The following is a 24,675-nucleotide window of genomic DNA, read 5'->3' on the forward strand; positions in this document are numbered from 1 at the left end:
GTAACTTTTCCTTTTTGCTTCTTTTTTTATTACACTGAAAAATACATTAAAAATATCATAGGTCATTTCTTTATTTGTATATATTTTGTTTTTCTCCAACCTCAGCTATCACTAACACTACTACAACATAGAGGCCAAGTAAAAGCCTTGAGCTTAAAACCATTAAATGCTGTGAACAAATTCTCCATGATACACACATCATATACCCATGTGCATGTTCCTATGTGGATATTGATAAAGATACATCTATGCTCACAGCTGTACATCTTCCCATGATTACATGCTCACACAGCCATGAGTTCTCTTGATAAGAATAAATAAAACATATCAATTCATTTTGTTAAATATTTAATAGGTTTCCTGCATCTTCACCTCTATGACAGGTGCCTAAATTATGTTCTCTCTTGTTAATTATTACAATAAGATGTATACATCAAATACTGGAGAGGGTGTAGAGAAAAGAGAACCCTCCTACACTCTTGGTAGGAATGGAAAACAGTGTGGAGGTTTCTCAGAATACTAAATACAGAACTACCATGTGATCCAACAATTCCACTCCTGGACGTATATCTGGAAAAAACTATAATTGAAAAGATAAACGTACCCCCTATGTTCACAGAAGCATTATTCACGGGAGCCAAGTAATGGAAAAACCTAAATGTCCCTCTACAGAAAAATGGATTAAGAAGATGTTGCATATGTATACATTGGAATACTACTCAGCCATTAAAAAGAACAAAGTAGTGCCGTTTGCAGCAATGTCAATGCAACTAGAGAGTCTCATACCAAGTGAAGGAAGTCAGAAAGAGAATGACAAATATCATAGGATATCACTTATGTGTGGAATCTAAAATAAGGCACAGACAAGCCTCTCTACAAATCGGAAACAGACTCTCCATCATAGAAAACAGACATGTGGGTACCAAAGGGGAGAGGGGAAGACATTGGATGGACTGAGAGTTTGGGGTGATCAGCTACAAACTATTGCATTTAGAAAGGATAAGGAATGAGGTCCTACTGTACAGCACAAGGAAGTATATTAAATCTTTTGTGATAGAACATGATAGAAGATGAAATGAGAAAAAGAATGTATATGTGTGCCTGCCTGGGTCACTTTGTTGTACGGCAGAGATTGGCACAATATTGTAAGTCAAGTATACCTCGATAAAAAATTTTTAAAAATCATACATACACATCTGAACAAAATTTGTGGAAAATTATCCGAATGAAAGTGAAAACAACATCCTAATTTAGCAGAGTAGACCTCATATGAAAGAAGACAAAAATAACAGAAACATGACTTTTAGACAAGAATCATTACTGTTTCTCCGAGAGATAAGGAAATGTGATAAGGCATTAAACAAAAATAAGCAGGTAGTAAAAAGGTCAAGGTGGTTGGAAAAATAAGTTAAAACCAGGAAGCTTCTATGTCAAATCACAAGAAGCTTAACTCAATTGATGGAGCCATTGTTACAGGCAAGTAGAGTGATTTAGAAAAAATTAGTTGCTGTGTTGAACTGTGCCGAGCAGGTGCCAAGTATGTTGACTTAATAGGCTCTCTGAGGCTCATAGGTGACACTAATGACACTGAGGAGCAGGATGCAAAGAGTCTCAAGTAGAATGGAGACATTTGAGCAAATTCTGACCACTGATTCCTTCAAATTAACAGAATACACTAAGCCTCCTTGCAACCACAATCAAGTGTGATTTAACACACCCCGTAGAAACATTTGAAAGTAAAACCGAAAGAATGTGTTTACAGAAAAACATTAGCGCATAAACATAAATACATGGAATCTAGAAAGTTTATGCTAGTAGTTGAGAAGAGCACAAGGGTCATTTGAATTTCCTGTCTGTCTTGATTTTCACTCTCACACAGTATACACACACTCTTTTCCTATGTTATAGTCTGCAGTTCCCCTAACACATTCTATTATACTAAAAATGCTCTAATTGTTATATCTATCATTCATCTCCCCCTAGGGAGAAAAATAAATTTACTGTTCATTAACTAATGTATTTAGAGCACTTAGTAATATGGCTGATACATGGATATCATTCTCTAAATACAGGTTGGATTCATTTATCTTTCCTTTTCCTTTGAGGGGACACCTAACAAGTTTGCCTTTCATGATGTAATTCAAAGGAACCGCAGAGTAAAACTAACCTATGACACCATATGGCTTATTTTTTCCCATACGTTACGAAGAGCATATTTTACATCTTTGTTCCTCAGGCTGTAGATAAAAGGATTTAACATGGGGATAATGAGGGTATAAAATATGGAGGTCACTTTATCACTGTCAAAGGAATGACGGGACTTGGGCTGCAAATACATAAACAGTAAAGTCCCATAAAACACTGTGGACACTGTCAGGTGGGATCCACAAGTGGACAAAGCCTTGTACCTGCCTCCAGCAGAGTTCATTCTGAAAATGGCCACAAGGATGAGGAAGTAGGACACAAGAATGATCAGAAATGACAAAATCAAGTGAAAAATTGAGAAAACCAGAATAATCATTTCAATGTCATGTGTATTAGAGCAGAGCAGAGACAACAAGGAAAGACAGTCACAGTAGAAATGACTGACAACATTGTAGCCACAGAAGGATGAGCTGAATATCTTGACAGTGATGAGAAGAGACACAGATGTGCTATAGAGATAGGGCAACCCCACCAGCATGTGACAAACCCTTTGGGACATCATGATGGTGTAGAGCAGAGGGTGACAAATGGCCACATAGCGGTCATAGGACATTGCTGATAGAATGAAAAACTCACTAACAATAAACATAATGTAGAAAGCTCCCTGGGTGGCACAAAAATAATAGGAGATTGTATTTTGAGCAACAACAAAACTTTCTAACATCTTGGGTCCCACGGTGGTTGAATACCCCAGATCGGTGAGAGACAGGTGTCTGAGAAAGAAGTACATGGGTGTTTGGAGCCTGGCATCCACCTTGGTGAGGATGACCATGCCCAAGTTGCCCACCACCGAGATCACGTAGATGAGCAGGAGCAGCCCAAATAGTGGAGCCTGCAGCTCAGGGCGATCTGTGATTCCCAGGAGGATGAATTCACTCAGCACTGTTCCGTTGTGTTTTTCCATCCAGGTTTATCAGAAAACCAATTCCGGATAAAGATACCAGCAGAGTCAATAGCTGTCATGTGATGTCCTTTGGTAGTGTTTTAGTACTCAAAACTAGAACAAATAGGATACATCCAAATTTCCAATTCAGAGTCTTTTAAAATAAGTCCACCTGCAACAAGAAGCATAAATAACAATAATCAATCGATAGATAATAGAGAATTAGTGATGCGAGAGAGAGAGAGAGAGAGAAAGAAAGAAAGAGGATGGAAGAGAGAAAGAATTGAACCTGGTTGCAAGGAAAATACCTGTGTCAGGAATCTTTTGTTGAGCTAATCAAGCAAATAGAAAAATACAATATTTATAGCATTAAACTGTGTGTGTGTGTGTGCATTTATAGGAAATACACATTTATCTCACATAAAATGTTGCTTATAAAATTATAAGCTTCTGATATTTTGCCCCATGTCCTTATCTTTCTATGTTTGAAATACTGAAAAACTCTTATGAAAAACATTTTAAATCAAAGGTATAAGAAGCAATATGTCTTGTGTACATGCAGTGATGAAAGGGTTTCTATTGATAAGTACTGATTTCATCACAAAATGAGAAGACTTAAGAGCTTTCTCTTCCCAACTTAAGACAAATAGGGCCAGCATCAGATTACTTTTTCATAGTTTACTATCTGTGTTGATTACCTGATTATTATGTTTTAAGGTATACATTTTGGGAAAATTGTATGTGTTTACTTCAGATTCCACTGGAATCTGAACATGCTCTAATTTGTACCATAACCATAAAACTGGGTACTTAAAAGTTTCCTGACCACCAAAAATTGTTTTTCAATCAGTTAAGGTGGAAAGATTTTCCACTCATCAAAATTTCAGATGGAAAAATAAATGCCTTTATAGTTTGTTTTAAATCTGCATTATTAGAATATTTTTGAGGTGGAACTAAAGAGCCTAGAGATCCTAGAGAACTCTTCCTATGAGCCAAGAGTAAATAACTGACTAAAAATTTGGAAGGATATAAGATTAGAAACCAAACACCTGCAGCTTCATAATTCTGCCATAATTGTTATTTTTTGTTCCTGACTCTTCTGCTAGTCTTTCTTGTCCCGTAGCTGTAACTTACTTATACATAAGATTAAGCATTTTGGGAGTTCCCATCATGGCTCAGTGGAAACGAATCTGATTAGCATCCATGAGGATGCATGTTCCATTCCTGGTCTTGCTCAGTGGGTTAAGGATCCAGCGTTGCCATGAACTGTGGTGTGGGTTGCAAATGCAGCTCAGATCCCCTGTTGCTGTGGCTGTGGTGTAGACCAGCAACTGCAGCTCTGATTTAACCCCTGGCCTGGGAACCTCCATATGTTGCAGGTGTGGCCCTAAAAAGACCAAAAAGAAAAAAAGATTAAGCATTTATACAAAATATAAATATTACATAAACTATACGACACTGACATTTCAAAGATGCTCATTGTGTCTGTGAAAATACTTGGACAATTGGTCTCAAAGAAAAGGGGAGCAGTTCCCTTCTGCTCAGGCATTGTCAAAGGCAGGACGTAGGCAGAAATGATCCGAAATCCTCAGATGCTGTGGTGCTCTGTCATAGGACAAACATGCTGATTGCTAATATTAAAAGTATCTGGCTGTTGGTAAAATACAGCACCACATGGAGTTGTCTGTTTACCTGTCATGAAACCTCTGTCTAGTCTCCTCATGTGCTTCATGACACACAGAGTGAGAACCATTTATGGATCCCTTCCACCCTCTGAGACGCTCCCTGAAGAGATGCCAAGGAATTTCCTAATTGTCCATGAAGCATTTGAAAGCATCACTGCATGCAAAGGGGGGGGTGTGTTTATTAGTAGCCCAGAACAATTTGTGTTGCCCAGTGAGTTCAACATATTTGGGTTTTGTGTGTTACATTTCTCCTTTTTACTCTTGATGAACTTTCTTTTTCCCTGACTCTGATATTTCTTTTTGTGAGTTTATGTGGCCAGACTATGCTGCCAATTGTTTGCTCAAACATCAGCCAAGATATAGCTGTGAGGGTATCCTTTTTTAGATCCCATTACCCTTCACATCAGGAGACTTTGAGTAGAGCTGATTTCCCTCCAGAATGTGGGTAGGCCTCATTCAATCCATAGTAAAGACTGGTGAAGCCCAATGTAAAAAAAAAAAGCGTGCTTCCAGATTGCTGCAAAGAAATCCTGCTGAATTTCCCACAACTGTAATTCAGACAGCATCATCAAGTCTGGCTGTTCGCCAGCCTGCTCCACAGATTTCTGCCTTGCCAGCTCCCACAATCACATAACATATTTTCTTAAAATCTCTCTCTCTCTACCCCCATATATATTTTTTCTCTGTTGTACACTAATTCGACCATTTAGGTGTCTGGATTAATATAGTTTGTCCACATAACAGGCCTATCAGTATTCCTCTAGCTCTGCAATGGTTCCTCACGTGTCTGACACAATGGAGATGGGTTCAATCACTGTCCTATTGGTTTGCCTAAAATATTTAAATGAACTAAGATAATATTGTGTGTATGTAAGATGTTGCTTCTTCCCTTCATTTTTTAGCTCTAAGGCAAGGAATGAGTGACACCTATTTCTCATTCTCAGTTCATACTGAATAGTTGCCATCTGTCTGTTGAGGGCTTTTCTTTCATTTTATTGGCCTTCGTTACAGTTCACTATGTCTTGTTTTCCCAGCGTATCCAATACCCTTTCCAATTCGTCTCCGTGCCCTGGCAAATATTCTCATGTACCCTGTAGGATCAATAGACTCTGCAACAATGTATTATGTTGTGGGCATCGGTTTTACCAGGCATATATGTTATTGAGCTGTAAATATGCATTGTTGAATGTCATTTAGCAGTTTTTGGTGGTATATCCACATTGTGACATTTTATTTTTGCTTCTTTCTTCATTGTACTCAAAAATACATTAAAAACATGGATCTGGAGTTCCCCTTGTGGCGCAGTGGTTAACGAATCCGACTAGGAGCCATGAGGTTGCGGGTTCAATCCCTGCCCTTGCTCAGTGGGTTAACGATCCGGAGTTGCTGTGAGCTGTGGTGTAGGTTGCAGACGCGGCTCGGATCCCGCGTTGCTGTGGTTCTGGCGTAGGCTGGCGGCTACAGCTCCGATTAGACCCCTAGCCTGGGAACCTCCATATGCTGTGGCAGTGGCCCAAGAAATGGCAAAAAGACAAAAAAAAAAAAAAAAAAAAAAAAAAAAAGAAATGGATCTTTTTCTTTATTTGTAGATACTTTGTTTTTCTCCAACATCAGCTATCACTAACACTACCACAACATATAGTGCAATTAAAGGTTGAGCCTACAACCTTTACATGCTGTGGACAAATTCTCCATGAGACACACATCATGTACATCCCCTGTGTATGTTCCTGTGTGGATATTAATGAAGATACATCTATGCTCAGAACTGTACATATTCACATGATTACATGTTCACACAGCCATGAGTGGCCTTGATAAAAACAGGTAAAATATGTCCATTCATTTTTTAAAATATTTCAGAGGTTTCCTGGATCTTCACCTCTACGACAGGTGCTTAAACTATGTTCTTTATTGTTAATTATTACTATAAGATGTGTGTATCTGTTACTGAATTTTCCCTTTGTTTATGGTTTGATTCTTGGCATGTTTAGTAAGAAGTAAAACTCTTCATTGAGGCATCATTGAATAAAATATACTGCATATATGTTAAGTGTTAAACTTGGTGATTTTTCAACATGTATACTTCTGTAAAACAGTGAAAAAGATCTAGGTAATAAAGATATACTCACCTCTAAAGTTCCTGTGTGTCAACACAGTACCTCCATTCCACTTTTTCTTACACTGCACTGGCTCAGGCAGCCTTACACTTGAGATTTTTTGTTTTGTTTTAACATTTTATGTTGAAGTAATTGTAGAATTACAAGGAGTTTCAAAAAAATAAGCCCAGGGAGTTCCCATTGTGGCTCAGGGGGCTATGAACTTGACTAGTATCCATGAAGATGCTGGTCTGATCCTTGGCCTCGCTTAGTCAGTTAAGGATCTGGCATTGCCATGAGCTGTGCTGTAGGTCACAGACGTGACTCAAATCTGGTGTTGCTGTGGCTGTGGTGTAGGCCAGCAGCTATAGCTCCAATTTGACCCCTAAACTGGGAACTTCCACGTGCTTCAGGTGCAGCCCTAAAGAGCAAAAGAGCAAAAAAAAAAAAAAAAAAAAAAAAAAAGCCCAGAGAGCTCTTGTGTCTCACTTCCTTTTTCTAGTGGTAACAAAGGTAACAACGTGCATTAATACAGCAGGGTATCACAGCCGTGAAATTAACATTGATAACAATCCCCTGACTTGATTCAGATTTCACTAGGTTTGCAGGCCCTCATCTGTGCATTACTGTTTTTATATATTGCCAGATTCGATTTGTTAGAATTTCGTTTAAAATTTTGGAATATATATTGACTGGTATGACTGTTTTCTTTTTTTCTTTTTTTTTAATTTTTATTTTTTTTTAATTTTTATTTTTATTTCATTTATTTATTTATTTTGCTTTTTAGGGCCACACTCAAGGCAAACGGAATTTCCTAGGCTAGGGGTTGAATTGGAGCAGCAACTGCCAGCCTCACAGTAATGTGGGATCCAAGCCATGTCCAAGATCTACAGCACAGCTCAGAGCAATGTTGGGTCCTTAAATCACTGACCCAGTCCAGGGATTGAACCCAGGGATACTGGTCAAGTTTGTGACCCATTGAGCCACAACAAGAAATCCTATATTTTATAATACTTTCTTCTTCATTTTATGCCAGGAGAAATCTCTCCAAATAAAATTGGAAATGCACCTTCTTTTTAGCTTTTTAAGTGAATAAGATGACAATTACTTCTTTTACCCTAAACATTACATAGCATTTGTCAAACCACCTGGACCTGATATTGGGATGGAGATATTTTTAATAAAAATTTCTTTCGAGAGCATCTTTATTTTTTATGAGATTTTTTCATTTTTCATTTTTGAGATCATCTGAATTTTACATAGTGTGTTTCTTAGTGTCCATACACATGAATATGTATCTATCTATCTATATTTAAATTAATCCCCTTCTTATTATTCTGATTTAAGCACGGAGTGCTATTTTAAAGACAATATTAGTGTTGGTAACATTTCTTTTACATTTTCCTTTTTCTAATTTCCATTGATTTTTAAAAATCATCATTGTATTATGCATTACATTTTACTGACATTCAAAATGTATTCCCTGGTTACCTAGCATTTAAGGATCCAGTGCTATCACTTCCGTGGCTAGGTTTCTATACCTGGCCTGGCAACATCCAATGTTAAGAGTGTGGCAAAAAACAACAACAACAAATATCCTATAAAATGATTCATTTATGTATAAATTCCTTTTGTTTAAATATTTGTGTTCCATGGAAAATTAGATAATTTCCTAGATAACTTGTGTGTCTACTAGAAATAGATTATAAGCAGTAGTAAAATCTCAATGCATTCTGTTTCCTTTTTGTACATCATTTTAGGGACTGTCATTTTAAGGTACACTTAGACATTTTAGAAATGAGATATTCGGTTATGTTTAGCCACAGCTTTTTTTTTTTTTTTTCAAATCCAGTATTAAAGATTTTTACCTTCATTATTATAAGAGTTACAATTATTTATTGAATATATTTGGGGAATAACATATAAGTAAAAATATTAAATTAAGCACTTTTATAATCTCAGCAACCACCGCTAATATTAACATTGTTCCGTACCTCTGTCCATTATGATTTTTTAAAAACCAAAAAGTTTCTTATATATATGCATAGTGCACACTTAGATATATTATTTTTAGTAATTAAAAATCAACTAATAATAATATTTATCTTTGTATGACAATAAATTTTATTCCAATAAATTTTTGTTGATTCAAATATTAGTCGCCAAAAATAATTTAGTCCTTGACTGTGGACAAATAAACAAGTCCAGTCCCTCTATGATGTAAATTAAAGTGTCATGAAGGTTAAAAATATTAAAAATAAACCAAAATATAGAGGAATTTATGGGGGTTTGGAGGAAGTTTGTCCAAGCCATAACATGTGCATCAATTTCTACATATGACACTACAATTTCACTAGAAAGATAGTATTGTCCAAATAGTGAGATTATCTCCTTTAACTTCTCTCTCTCTTTTTTTTTTTGATATTTTTAGGGCTGCACTGCAGCATATGGAAGTTCCCAGGCTGGGGTCACATTGGAGCTGTAGCCACTGGTGTATGCAACAGCCACAGCAACCAGCCACAGCAATGTGGAATCTGAGCCATGTCTGTGACCTACCCCTCAGCTCATGGCAATGCCAGATCCTTAACCCACTGAGCGAGGCCATGGATCAAACCTGAGTCCTCATGGATGCTAGTCAGGTTCGTTTCTGCTGAGCCACGACGGAAACTCCACTTTTTTCCCCTTAACTTCTTAAAGGAGCAATTATCAAATCAATGCAGTGAAACAGAGGCTTCTAATCAAAATACAGCACATTCAATGACACGAGTTTGAGGAAAGTCAGCAACATGAAAGGGAAGCAACAAACCTAATTGATCTTAGAGCAGACTTTTTACACAAATAGATACAATAAGAGAATTACTTTAAAACTATAATCATTTTTGTTTTTAAGAAATTTACCATAATAGATATGCTCACTAGTGTAGACAAATGTAGTGATTTAGATAGAATTAGATGCTGTGCTGAACTTCTGAGTGTCTGAAATGCCATGACGTCGAGTTCGTAGGCCCTCTAGGACTCGTACGTGAAAATAATGGCAGTGAGGAGAAAAGAATAAGACCCTAAGATTCCCATTGGAAAGAGGGATATTTCAGCAAATTCAGATGAATGTTGGATTTAAATCGTCCCACTCCAATGAGCCGCCTTGAAACTACTGACAAGTTCGCTCTTAACACACCACATGGAAGAATATGGAGGCAAAAACAGAATGGATGTGCTAACACAAAGCACAACACTGATACTTGAGAGTTTATTCTAAAAAGTGAAAATACCACCAGAGTCATTTAAATTCCCATTTTGTACCTACAATTCTTCCTTACACCCATGTAGCATACCCACGCTCCATCATTGCTGCTACAGTGTCCTAACTCCCTATAGTGTACTCAAAAACTGACTGAATTATTTTGCTTATGTTTCATATCTTTTCTTCGGAGATGATAAAGATTTTTTTCTGTTTTTCTTATACTGATGGATTTATAGCACTTGGAAGCATGACTGGCATGTGTAAGGTATTCCCTGAATATGTGACAAACATTTGTATTTTTCTCCTCTGAAAACACACACAATAAGGTGGAAATTTCTTAACCTAACTTGTAGGACTCATAGTGACAGAGACCCCTAAGAAAAAACATTGCACAGTTTTTTCCACATCCTCCGTAGTGCGTGTTTTACATCTTTGTTTCTCAAGCTATAAATCAAGGGATTCAACATGGGGATAACCAGGGTATAAAATATGGAAGCCACTTTATCGGTGTCAAAGGAATGACTGGACTCAGGCTTCACGTACATAAATGTCAAAGTCCCATAAAACACTGTTACCACAGTCAGGTGGGATCCACAGGTAGAAAAAGCCTTCCACCTACCTTCGGCAGAGTTCATCCTGAGAATGGCTGCAAAGATGAGCAGGTAAGACACAAGAACTACCCCAAGGGTGAAAATCAAATTAAAAGCGGAGAAAATCATTATCATAAATTCCATTTCATGTGTGTTCGAGCAAAGCAAAGATAACAAGGGGAAATTGTCACAGTAGAAATGATTGATGATGTTAGAGCCGCAGAAGGATACATTAAAAAGCTTTATGGTGATTAGCAGAGACACAAATGTGCTGTAGAGATAAGGGAGTGCCACCAGCACCCAGCACCTCGTTTCTGACATGATGACGGTGTAGAGCAGAGGCTTACAGATGGCGACGTAGCGGTCATAGGACATTGCGGCCAGAATGAAAAGCTCACTGATAATGAACATGATGAAGAAAGCCAGCTGTGTGGCACAAAGATAATAGGAAATTGAATTTTGATCTGCAACAAAATTTACCAACATTTTGGGGCCCACGGTGGTTGAATAACCAAGGTCAGTAAAAGCCAAGTGTCTGAGAAAGAAGTACATGGGGGTTTGGAGCCTGGCATCCACCTTGGTGAGGATGACCATGCCCAAGTTGCCCACCACCGAGATCACGTAGATGAGCAGGAACAGCCCAAAAAGCAGAGCCTGCAGCTCGGGGCGGTCTGTGATTCCCAGGAGGATGAATTCACTCAGCACTGTCCGATTGTGTTTTTCCATTGAAACTTATCAGAAAACCTATTCTGGATAGAGACATCAGCATAGTCAATAATATGGCATAAATTCTGGCAGCGTATTAGGATTCAAAATAAGTATAAACAAAATAAATCCAAATTTACCTTTTAGGTTTTATTAAAATACTCTACCAGAGTTCCCGTCATAGCTCAGAGGGAATGAATCTGATTAGCATCCATTAGCAAGTTCGACCCCTGGCCTTGCTCAGTGGGTTAAGGATCTGGTGTTGCTGTGAACTGTGGTGTAGGTCAACAGATGTGGCTCGGATCTGGTGTTGCTATGGCTGTGGTGTAGGCCAGCACCTACAACTCCGATTCAACCTCAGCCTAGGAACCTCCATATGCCACAGGTGAAGCCCTAAAAATACAAAAAAAAAAAAAAAAATTCTACCTTCTGGAAATAAAGCATGCATATATAGAAATAGAAATGAGACAGAGATAAAGTTGGAGATGGGAGAAATTTACTTTTTTCCATTGGGAAATTTAGTCTCCCAGGAAACATTATATAATGCTTTGAAGCATTTTGGTTGTCACCGCTGGAGGAGGGGTGCTGCTGCCTTCTAATGGTTATATTCCCGTAAGGCTGCTAATTATGGTGCTCTACCAGGGTAGCTCCGAACAAGAAAGAATTGTACAGCCCAAAAGCCAAAGCTCTAAGGTGGGCAAACCCTGATATATCTACCCATGTATATAGACTGACATAAAGGTAGGTAAAGATAGCAGAAATGAAAAGAAATTACCTAAACTTTAGATTGTTTAGCAGGTGAAGATACATTTTTAATTGTCTTTTAAGTAATAATAATTAAATCTACAAATTATAACCCCATAATATGACATAATTCATGTTCTTACTGCATTATAAACATTTTAAAATCCAAATTCCAGTTGTGGATGGAAACATTTAGAAGCCCTTGCTTTAAAATAAAAGCCCTTGTTTTTATTTTTATTTTTTTGAAAGATCTTATTCCTGTTGGAAGCACTGGATGAAATGATTAACACATTTGACTAGTATTGGACCGAAGTGTCAAAGTAAAGGAACTATCAGATCATATTAGATATTATTTGTCTTTATACAAGGAACATTCCAATAACTGTACTTAGGTCTATATAACCTCCGTTATACCTACATTTTTGGTATATACCAAGGAGTACTTTGGAAAAAGTAAGCTGTCTTAATCTCTTTATACACATCAGCAAAAATAGCTGTTTCTCGTAGGATTGTTGGAAAGATAATCAAGAATTAAAACTTTCAGTGGATTCATGGTATCTGGAAATACCTTCAGATATCAATTACTTAGGATTTTTCTGTGGTTTTTGTTATTAATTTCTTAGTAGAGAAAACATGTTACCTAAAAATGGATTATCCTCACACCTTTACAGATAAATTCTTCTTGTGTGACAATTTTTTTGGCAGGGTATCATGATGAGTAGCTGGATTGCCATGTTCACCTAACAGGCCTCGGTTCCTGAAACATGACTCAGATTTGGGACAATTCAGGATGTATCATCACTGCGCAGTTCTTGTGGATAATGTATCTTCTGTCTTACCTCAAATATGAAATATGTATTTACCTAAAATGTAACATCTTGCTTCCTCCAAGTTTATTTATATTTTAATCGACATATTCTAAGTGTGTGTAAGAGGTAAGGTATATTTTGTCAAGGAGGAACCTAAGCCAGTATAAGAAAATGGAGCAAATTCAGAGAAAATATGTCAGTGGAATTGGTTTTATATAACAAGGTCTTTAAAACATTTTTTTTTTTTTTGGATAAAGAGATTTTCTATTTTACAGGAAAAAAAGGTTTAAAATCATTCTATGACAATAGGATACTAGAAAAATAAAAATCCATAGATAATTTTATTTATTTATTTATTTTATTTTTGTCTTTTTTGCCTTTTCTAGGGCCTCTCCCATGGCATATGGAGGTTCCCAGGCTAGGGGTCTAATCAGAGCTGTAGCCGCCGGCCTGCACCAGAGCCACAGCCACACGGGATCCAAGCCATGTCTCCGACCTACACCAGAGCTCTCGGCAATGCTGGATCCTTAACCCACTGAGCAAGACCAGGGATCGAACCTGCTACTTCATGGTTCCCAGTCAGATTCGTTAACCACTCTGCCACGACAGGAACTCCGATAATTCTATATTTTAATATAGAAACATATTTGTTATCTATATATGTTATATATAATATCTTTATTTCCTCTAACTTATATAAATGTTAAGTCTGTCTGCATATTAAGGCCATAAAGATCTCCTCCACACTATGGTACAGCATTTAATGATGGCAAATATAATCCAGTGAAATAAAGATATATATGAATATCACTAATAAGCTATCAATTTAAACAACACCAGTTACACCAGACTAGAATGAGGATGTTAGGCTAAAGTGAAGAATTAGTAGTTAAACTTTTGCATTACTATGTACTTAAAAAGAGAACAATAAATGAAAAAATAGAACTGGTCATAAGCAGAAAAAAATAGCAATGCCAGGAGTCTCTGAGTTCTAAGAAAGTAAAAAAAAAATGCATTTATCATATTACCTTATAGATAAGTTTACAGGAAATACATCTCACGTAAACCTTATTTATAAGGTTGTGAGCTTCTGAGATCTTACCTTGTCCTCATGTACATAAATTTCTTGTCAGTAATACTGAACTACTATTAGGAAAAACAATTTATTTTAAACATTTTATGGCCACAATGGAAGTTCCTAGATCAGGGACTGAATCTGAGCCACAGCCATGGCAACGCCAGATCCTTTAACACACTGGGCCAGGCCAGGCCAGGCTGGGGATCAAATCAGCACCTCCACAATGACCTGAGCCACAGAAGGCAGATTCTTAACCCACTGCACCACGGCAGGAACTCTAAAGAGAACTTTTAAATAAATGGAAGAATGATATACATCTTGTTTGGATGCACTGATGAAAGAGTGCGACCGTGCTGTAGAAAAGAAATTACATTGATAAGTGTAATTTTTCTGAAAGATAATGGAGGATTGAAGAGCTATTTCTTACCAATGTAAGAAAAGGTTTCAGAGTTGTAAGGAAGGCATTAGGTTAACTTTTCATAGTTTATTACACAGAACATGCTATATATTGTACCAAAAACACTGGGTACTCAAAGTCTCCTAGCCTCCAAAAATTGCTTTTTGCATCTCAGTGCACTATGGAAACCCCCTTTTCATTCATCAAGAGATGAGAAAAATTCACATGTATACATTGATTTAATGTTCACTAAGTACACAATATTTTTGAGAAGGGAATAAGAAGATCTTAAAGTCACTAACTGGCTAAGAATTTGGAAAGACGTTAAGTTAGAAATTGACCATGGGGAGTTCCCGTCGTGGCGCAGTGGTTAACGAATCCAACTAGGAACCATAAGGTTGCGGGTTCGGTCCCTGCCCTTGCTCAGTGGGTTAACGATCCGGCGTTGCTGTGAGCTGTGGTGTAGGTCGCAGACGCAGCTCGGATCCTGCGTTGCTGTGGCTCTAGTGTAGGCTGGTGGTTACAGCTCCGATTGGAACCCTAGCCTGGGAATCTCCATATGCCGCAAGAGCCGCCCAAGAAATAGCAAAAAGACAAGAAAAAGAAAAAAAAGAAATTGACCATGGGCAGCAGCTTCATAATTCTGCCATAACTTTTCTTTTGTTATTCCTGACTCTTTAGTTAGCCTCTTCCCTCTCAATTTTGTCCCCTCTTATTCATGTGATTAAGTATTTATAGAAAACACAAATATTACATTAAATTATGGAACTGCTGTTTCCAAGGTAGTCATTAGCATTTGTGAAAATATTTGAATAATTAATCTGAAAGAAAAGAGAAACAGTTCTGTTCTCCCTCTTTTTTTTTTTTTTGCCACACCTGCAGCAGCAGCATCCAGGACAGGCATTCAACTGGTGTCACAGCAGAGAGGGCTCCAGATCCTTAACCCACTGAGCCACCAGGGAACTCCATCCTGTTATGTTGATGAATTACCAATAGCAGGATGCACATGGAAATGAACCTGAAATTCTCATGTTTTACTATGTTTTGTCATAGAATAAGTGCTACATTGAAAATCACCAAAACATCTGGATATTGGTACAGTACAGCACCACATGAAATATTCCATTTACCTGTCATAAAACCTCTGTCTCAGCTTCCCCATGTGCTTCATGACATGCACAGTGAGAACTATTTATGGGTTATTTTCCACCCTCTGAGGCCTCCTGAGGAGATACCAAGCAATTTCCTTAATGTCCCCAAAGCATTGAAATCTTCACAGAAACAAGGGAAGGGATGTGTTTATTAGCAGTCCAATAATTGTATTCACCAGTGAGTTAGGTTTACTTGTGTGTGTTTCATTCCAAGTTTTACTGCTGATTAGTTTCCTACAGACTGGTCTTCTGATATGGTCTAAGATAACCATCTAGGGATCTGAATTAATATATTTCATCTGTACAACAAGTTTGTCAATGATCCTCTAACTCTGCCATGGTCTCCTCAAGTGGGTGACACAATGGAGATGGGTTTAATCTGTCTTATTGCATTATTGAAAATATTTAAATGCACCAAAAATAATAATATGTTGTGTCTAGGAAAGATCCTGTTTCCTTCTCTGTTTCTTTTTTTTAACTCTTGGGTGAGGAATTAGTGACTCCTATTTCTCATTCTCATTTCACACAGAACCATCATCTTTTTATTTCAGATTTCTCTTTCAATACATTTACCTTCATTAAGTTTCAATATTTGTTCCCCATCAGGTCCAGCACCTACTCCAGTTCTTCTGATACATTCGCAGATTCTACTGTCGTTCATGTATGTCTTACATGATATATTCTGCAACAAGGCAATGTTTATATGCATATATTTTACTGTTCATGTACATTATTGAGCTGTAAAATTGTTTCACTATTTGTGATATACCACGTTGTGACTATTTTTTTTTTTGCTTTTTTATTCATTACTGTCAAAAATACATTAAAAAATTAAGGGATCTTTTCTTCCTTAGTAGATATTTTGTTTTTCTCCATCCTCGGCTATCACTAACTCCACTACCACCTATAGTCCAATGAAAAGCCTTGACCTTGCCACATTAATATGCTGTGAACAAATTCTCCATGGTACACATAGCACATATCCACCTCTGCGAGTGTTCCTGTGCAGATAAAGACATAGACAAATCTACACTTCCTCCTACACATATTTCTATGCTCAGCCACTCACATAGTAGTGAGATCTCCTAATAATAACATAGATAACACTCTTTTGTGAACTATTTCAAGTTGGTTTTTTTTCACCCGTAATATATGAGGTTTCCTGAATCTTCACCTCTCTGACTGGTACCTAAATAATATTCTCTCTTATTAAATCTTATTTTCGTAAGGTGTATCTCCACCTTGCTTTTGGTTTGATTTTTGGCTTCTTTAGTAGTAAACGATCACCTTTTTGAGGTATCACTGACTGCAATGAACTGGGCATATATAAAGCATAAGATTTTAGGTTTTAACGTACATATGCACCTGAGAAGGAATGAAAACTTTCTAGCTAAAGAACCTATCACCCCCTAAATTGTCTTAACGTCTATGTAGTAGTTACTTTCTACTCTTTCCTTATCCCAGGCTCTCCTGGGAAGCTCTAGACTTAATTTTTTTTAACGTTTATGTTGAAGTAAGTATAAAATTATAAGAAATTTCAAAAGAGAGAACAGAGAGCTCCAGCGTCCCATTTAGTTTTCCTAGCGGTTACAACTTACATAAATATTTTACAATGTCCCAGCCACCTCATTAACACTGATATAATCCACTGACTTTGTTCAGATTTCACTAGTACTGCAGCTATGCCTTTGTGTATTTATATCATATTATGCAACTTTATCATACATGAACATTTGTATAACTACCACAAAAGTCAACATACCAACCTATTTCATCACCACAGATGTTTCTTATGACATTCCGTTATAGCCTGAGCCCCTTTCCTTCTTTAATCCTTAATTTTTAAACCTATTCAACCACAAATCTGTTTTTCATCCCGATAATTTTATCTTTTGAAAAACATTTTATGAGGAAATACCATTTGTAACCTTTTGCACAGTAATTTTCTTGAGGTTCATCATGTTTTTGCATGTATCAATTATTAGTGCTTTGTCATTCGTTTATGACTATGTTTCATTATTATTCCATGATATTGATCATACAATTTGTTCAGTTATTCACTCTTTGAAATATATTTGAGTTGTTTCCAGCTTTCACCTATTACATATAGAGCTTCTATCAACTTCTGTACAAAGGTGATTGTATGAGCTCAAAACATCATCTTCATTTATCTAAGGTGACTGTCTAAACATATAGTTCATTTAAAGTCTAATTTAGGGAGTTCCCATCATGCTCAGAGGAAACAAATCTGATTAGTATCCATGAGGATTCAGGGTTGATCCCTGGCCTTGCTCAGTGGGTTAAGGATCCAGCATTGCCTTGGGCTGTGGTGTAGGTTGTAGATGTGGCTCACAGCTGGTATTACTGTGACTGTAGTGTAGGCCGGCAGATGTAGCTCTGATTTGACCCTTAGCCTGGTAATCTCCATATGCTGCAGGTGCAGCCCTAAAGAGACAAACAAACAAACAATAAATAAATAAATAATAAAAAATTCCTATTTAACAATTTTTTTATTTTTATGAATCTTTTTTTATGTCATATCGATGGTCTTTTCACCTAGTTTTAGGTCTTTAGGTGAATTTTCTGTTATGTTTTGCTCGAAAATGTTAGAGTTTTATATTTTATATTTGTCATGGTTTATTGTGAGTTAATTTTTATACTAATTTTAGTTCAATATTCTAATCTTTCTTCCTTCCTTACTCCCTCCTTCCCTCTCTCCTCTCTTCTTCTTTCGTTCTCTTTCTTTCTTTCCTCTTTCTTTCTTCCTTCTTTCTTTCCCTGTGGACAACCAATTAATTGTTCTAGCACAGTTTGTTAAATGGGCACTCTTTCTTTGAATTGCTTACGTACCTCATGTAAATTTAATTGGACTTTTTTGGTGAGTGTCTGTTTGATAATGCTCAATTATATTATCATAGTTCTCAATAATATCATACTTTAGAGCCCAATTTTTATTTGCCTATTGTCTGTATTTTCTGTTAGTCTTAAAAAGAGAGGAATTTGGGTTGTTAAACTTAATAATATATGTTTATTTCCTTGAATGAATCTATTTACATAATATATATCAGGCAGTTTTTTGTGCCTTTCACTGTGCTAGAAGACATACATGAAATTGTGAATGTAATCAGCAGAGTCTCTGGCTTTATGGAAATAAATGTTTATTGTAGAAGACATAAAAACTGGGCACTTTTGACTGCATGTGGGAATGACACCTAATTTGGGCCTGAAAGTAAATACGTTAACATCTGAAGTATGAGGTTGAATTAGCAATCTGTTGATGATCAATTTTGACTTGAAAATAGTGCGTATATTTCTTTGTTTCTTTGTTAATGTCACATTGATACTTGTCCACCCCAGGCAGACTGTACAAGGCTAAAACAATGTTAGTTACAATAAGCTTGGCAAATATGGTATTGATCGTTAGTGTATCCTCCAGGGAATTTTAAGCAGAACATTTGCACACATATTCCACGTTCTACATACAGCATTTTTCACCTCTTTGTTTCTTAAACTGTAGATCATAGGATTCAGCATGGGTATTACCAGAGTATAAAATAAAGAGGCCACTTGATCAGTATCAAAGGACTCACTGGACTTGGGCTGCACATACATAAAGAAGAGAGTCCCATAGAATACAGTTATCACTGTCAGGTGAGAGCCACAGGTGGAGAAAGCCTTGTTCCTGCTTTCTGCAGAGTTCATCCTAAGGATGATGACGAGGATCAGAATGTAGGACACAAGGACTATCAGAAGAGAGGACACCAGATTAAAAGTAGAAAACGTCAGAATTATCAGTTGAATTTCCTGTGTGTCTGAGCATAGCAAAGCTATCAAGGACAGACTGCTGCAGTAGAAATGCCTAATGACGTTAGAGTCACAGAACAATGAAGTGAAAATTTTTAGGATGGTCAGAGAAGACAAAATGACACTATAGATATAAGGGATCACCACTAGTACACGACATAACCTTGGTGACATTATGACAGTGTAGAGCAGAGGGTGACAGATGGCCACATAGCGGTCATAGGCCATTGCCGACAGAATGAAAAGTTCACTGATAAAGAACATGATGAAGAAAGCCAGCTGTGTGGCACAAAAATAATAGGAGATTTTATTTTCATCCACGACAAAACTTACTAACATCTTGGGTCCTACAGTTGTGGAATAACCAAAATCTGTGAGAGACAGGTGTCTGAGAAAGAAGTACATGGGGGTTTGGAGCCTGGCATCCACCTTGGTGAGGATGACCATGCCCAAGTTGCCCACCACCGAGATCACGTAGATGAGCAGGAACAGCCCAAATAGTGGAGCCTGCAGCTCGGGGCGATCTGTGATTCCCAGGAGGATGAAATCGCTCAGCACCGTTCCGTTGTGTTTTCCCATCCAGATTTATCAGGAAACCTGGTTAAAGATACCATCAGCATAGTCAATGGCATCGTGTATAAAACCAGCTGACAAAAAATATACAAATCTAAATGTATTTTTAAGCACAATGAAAAAAATTCACCATCTCCTGTAAATAAAACATAAACATATAGAAATAAAAAAGAGAGATAAAAATATATTTGGGAAAGAGAGAGAGTTGTAGCTTTCCACTGGGGAAGATTAATCCCCTAAAGAGTATTCAATTATGTTTTGAGGCCTTTCGGTTGTCACCGCTGGAGGAGGTTAGAGTCCGGTGAGGCGGGTGATTATAATTTATTAGGACAACTCCCAACTACAAAGAATTATACAGCTTCAAAACCAAATGGCCAAGATTTGCAAACTCTGATTAAAATATATGCAGATATAGATATGGGTTAATAAAAATGTCAATGAAGGAAACATGTCTAAAAATAGTGTCTTTAATTGTAAATGTTGTTTTGTAGGTGAAGTACACTATTCTATCCTCTTTTATAAAATGAGAATCACATAATAAAATTTAGAAAATTAAAAATCTCATAATGCACATGCTAGTTACATCATAAAAATTAAAATCCAAATTCCAATCATGTGTAGGAACATTTAGAAGCCCCTGTGTTAAAACACACTCATCTGAAAGCCCTTGTGTCTGTAGGTAGTACCGCATGAAAGAATGAATGCACTTGAACCATATTGGACAGAGGTATAAATAAATGAAATTTTAACAGATCATAGTACACCAAATTTGTCTTTACACAGGGAAATATCCTATGAAAAGTACATAGGTTGATATAATATCTCCTATAACTATACTTTTTATATATGCAAAGGAGTACTTAGGACAAAGGCAAGTTATGATAATCTCTTTAAACATATTGGCAAAATCAACCATTTTTTGCAGGATTATTGGGAAGATAAAGAGAATTAAGCATATATATGTATACATATATATATGTCCCTGAAAATATCTCTCAAATATCAAATGCATAGAAAATTTTATATATGCTTATTTTTAATTTCTCAGTGAAGACAATGTGCTACTTGAAATGGATCATCTTTTCATGTGTACATATATGCATTCCTTTTGTGTAACTTAACTTCTGAATAGATTGATTACTGTGTTATCCAGGTTACAGACCCCCTGGGCCCCCACCATGACTCATTTCTACAACTGGGACCATCAAGGTACCCTAGCTTTAAGTTAGTTTAAAAATAGGCAATATTTAATTACCTCAGACTTAAAGTATTTTCTCTTCTCCAAGTGCATTTTCATTAAGATTGACATTTACTAAGTACTTTGTAACATGTAAGGTATATTTTGTCGTGGAGGGACCTAAGCTAGTATAAGGAAATTGAGCAAAATGAGAGAAAGTGATGTAACTGCAATTGGCTTTATGGAATGAAGTCTCATAAACATTTTCTTTGTGTAAAGAGATGCTCTACAGAAAAAGAAAATTTTAAAATCATTACATTACGCAATAGCATTCTGGGAAAATAAAATATAAATTATATATAGAAATATACACGATTCTGGGATGTTAAGTCTGCACATTAAGCCACAAAGAACCCTTCCATACTATGATAGCCGCATTTAATGTAGACTTACAAAAATACAGAAATGCAATGAAATAAAGATGTATGTGAATAGCTCCCAAAATCAGTCACTTCAACAAATAAACAAATCATGTAATACCACAATAGAATAAGGATGGCAGGCTAAGGTTAATGAATTAGTGGTTTAAAAAGTTTTGGGAGTTCCCGTCATGGCTCAGGGGTTAATGAATCCAACTAGTGTCCGTGAGGACGAGGGTTCGATCCCTGGCCTCGCTCAGAAGGTTAAGGATCTGGGTTGCAGTGAGCAGTGTAGATTGCAGGCACAGCTTGGATCCTGCTGCTGTGGCTGTGGCATAGGCCAGCGGCTGCTGCTTAAATTTGAGCCCTAGCCTGAGAACATCCATATGCCTTGGGTGTGGCCCTCAAAAAAGACCAAAAAAAAAAAAAAAATAGTTCTACTAATGCTTGTTTAAAAAACTGTTTAATGGAATTTAAATTTATCCTTATTACAAGGAAAATAGCAGTGTCAGGAGTCTCTGAGTTCGAAGAAAGCAAATAGAAAAGTGCAACATTTATATCATTAAAATACATATGTGTTTACAGGAAATCTACATTTGTCTCACAAAATATTTTGCTTAAAAAGTGAGTTTCTGATGTCTTACATAGATCACATGTTCATGCCTTTCTTATATCAGAAGTATTGAACTACAATTAGGAAAAATATATTTTTCGTGAGTAGAATAAGTGATAAAATCTTGTTTAGGTACAATGATGAAAGGCTAACAGAAGTGAAATTACCTTGCAAAGTGCTGATTTTCCTGTAAGAAAAGGAGGGATTGAAGAGCTTTTTCTTACCAGCTTCAGAGTTGTTTGGAAGACATCAAATTACTTTTTCAGTTTACTCTCTGTGTTGTTTCTCTGATCATTATTTTTAAAACTATACTCTTTAAGGCAATTATATATGTGTTCTACCCGATCCCACTGGAAATTGAACCTGCTGTACATGGTACCTTCACCATAACACTGGGAACTTAAAAGTCTTTAAGCCTCTAAAAATTCGCATCCCCCTGCTAGATAGAAACTTTTGTTTTTTTGCTCAGCGAGAGATCAGAACAAAATTGCAATTTTATTCTGATTTAAATAGACAATATTTTGGGGAAGGTAATAAGAACAGACTAGAGCTGCTAACTGACTAAGGATTTGGAAAATCACCAGACTAGAAACTGACCACCTGCAGCTTCATAATTCTGGCATATTTTTTAATATTCCTAACTCTTTAGTTAGCCTTTCTTGTCTTGCAGTTTTGTCCTATCTTATTCAAATGATTAAGCATTTATATGAAACATAAATACTGCATGAAAATATGCCACTGACAATTCAAAGATGCTCATTGTGTTTGTGAAATAATTCAAACAATTAATCTGAAGGAAAAGAGAAGCAGTTCTGTTCTTAAGCATTATCAATAGCAGGATGTGCATGAAGGTGAATCAGAAATCCTCATATTTCTCATAGAATAAATGTGTTATCTTGCTAATATCTTCAAAATTATTTGGATATTGTTAAAATATGGCACCGCATGAAATACACTATCTACTTACCTGTACTGAAACCTCTGTCTTGGCTTCTCCATATGCTTCAGATGTAGTGAGAACAATTTATGTATTTTCTTCCACCTTCGGAGACTCCCTGAGGAGACACCAAGCAATTTTTTTTTATTGTCTCTGAAGCATTGAAATCTTAACAGAATGCAAGGGAGGGAGTGTGTTTATTAATATTACAGAGCAATTTATTTTACCAGCTGGTGAGATGTATTGGATTCCTACCTTTTGCTCTTTTTTTCTTTTTTAATATCTGTATTTTTCTTTTTCTTTCTTTTAGTCTGTGCCCACAGCATGCAGAATTTCCCAGGCCAGAGTTTGAACCTACACCACAGCAGTAACCAGAGCCACTGCAGTGACAATGCCAGATCCTTAATCCACTGTACAAGAGAATTCCCCTACATTTACTCTTTATTAATTTATTTTTGTTTCACCACTTTTCTGATTAAATTCTTTTTCTGCTGGACTAGGATATAGTGCCCAGCCCTTTAGTCAAACATCAATACAGATGTTATTGTGGATTTTTTTTTTTAGATTCCATTAATACTGGAATCAATAGATCTTCCGCACAGAAGGTCTATTCTTCCTCCAGAAGAATGTAGGTGGGCCTTATCTAAGCGGTCAAAGCTTGTAAAGACCAAATACCAAGATCCCATGAGGGAAGAAATATCTGCCTCCAGACTGAAATATAGAATTTCTGCTTCATTTTCTTGCCCTTCTACTCAAGACTTCAGTATCAACTTCTACAGTGCAAACCTTTAATTATTGTATTTTATATTAATTATTAATGAATTATATTTTATCTATAGAAAATCATGTCAGTATTCCTCTAGTTCTACAATGGCCTCCACAAATGAATGACAATACAGTTACTTTTTTTTTTGTTCTTTTTTTTTTTGTTCTTTTTTTTTTTTGTCTTTTTAGGGCTGAACCCACAGCACATGGAGGTTCCCAGGCTAGGGGTCTAATCAGAGCTGTAGCCTCCAGCCTTTGCCACAGCCACAGCAATGCCAGATATGAGCTGCATCTGCAAACTACACCACAGCTCATGGCAATGCCAGGTCCTTAACCCACTGATCAAGGCCAGGGATCGAACCTGCAACCTCATGGTTCCTAGTCAGATTCATTTCTGCTGCACCACAATGGGAAGTCCGCAATAGATTCGCGTTAAACACTGTCCTATTGCATTATTTAAATGATTAAATGAACTGAAAGTAATAATGCATTATGTGTATAAGGTGTGATTTCCTTCAATTATTTTTTGGTTAGTTTTCTTTTTGACCATAGAGAGAAATCTTAGTGACAAATACTTCTCATTCGCAGTTCAGAGTGAATCGTCATTATCTGTCTTTAGTTATGCATTTGCCTATATTACATTCCAATATTTCTTATTCTTCCATCATGTTCAATACCCACTCCAATTCTTGTTCTCCACCCTGACAAATATTCTACTGTGCTTGATAAGCACCTGGCAAAAATGTAATATTTTATGTGCATATGTCCTAATCTGTTATTTTGCTATAACTGATTTGTTC

At 36.7% G+C, this 24,675-nt stretch overlaps 3 protein-coding genes across 3 annotated transcripts; all 3 read right to left on the reverse strand.

Moving 5' to 3' along the window:
- Positions 1-55: 55 nt before the first annotated feature.
- On the reverse strand, positions 56-23,194 carry LOC146405152 (olfactory receptor 8K3-like). The gene is made up of 3 exons (XM_085015164.1): positions 23,141-23,194; positions 11,184-11,452; positions 56-3,260 (listed from the first exon to the last, which is right to left on the reverse strand). The coding sequence occupies exon 3, from the start codon at positions 3,107-3,109 to the stop codon at positions 2,168-2,170; it is 942 nt and encodes a 313-aa protein (XP_084871290.1). The 5' UTR covers positions 3,110-3,260; positions 11,184-11,452; positions 23,141-23,194; the 3' UTR covers positions 56-2,167.
- LOC146405153 (olfactory receptor 8K3-like) lies at positions 10,488-11,429 on the reverse strand. Its single transcript, XM_085015163.1, has one exon. It carries the CDS (start codon positions 11,427-11,429, stop codon positions 10,488-10,490), a length of 942 nt encoding a protein of 313 aa, XP_084871289.1.
- LOC100520881 (olfactory receptor 8K3-like) lies at positions 19,008-19,970 on the reverse strand. The gene has a single exon (XM_085011639.1). It carries the CDS (start codon positions 19,968-19,970, stop codon positions 19,008-19,010), a length of 963 nt encoding a protein of 320 aa, XP_084867765.1.
- Positions 23,195-24,675: the final 1,481 nt, after the last annotated feature.

This window comes from Sus scrofa, chromosome 2, assembly GCF_054392235.1.
Source record: "Sus scrofa isolate SSC_HxYL_T2T_F1_AM1 chromosome 2, Sscrofa_HxYL_maternal_Yorkshire_Landrace_v2.0, whole genome shotgun sequence".
In the NCBI taxonomy this organism is placed as follows: Eukaryota; Metazoa; Chordata; class Mammalia; order Artiodactyla; family Suidae; genus Sus; species Sus scrofa.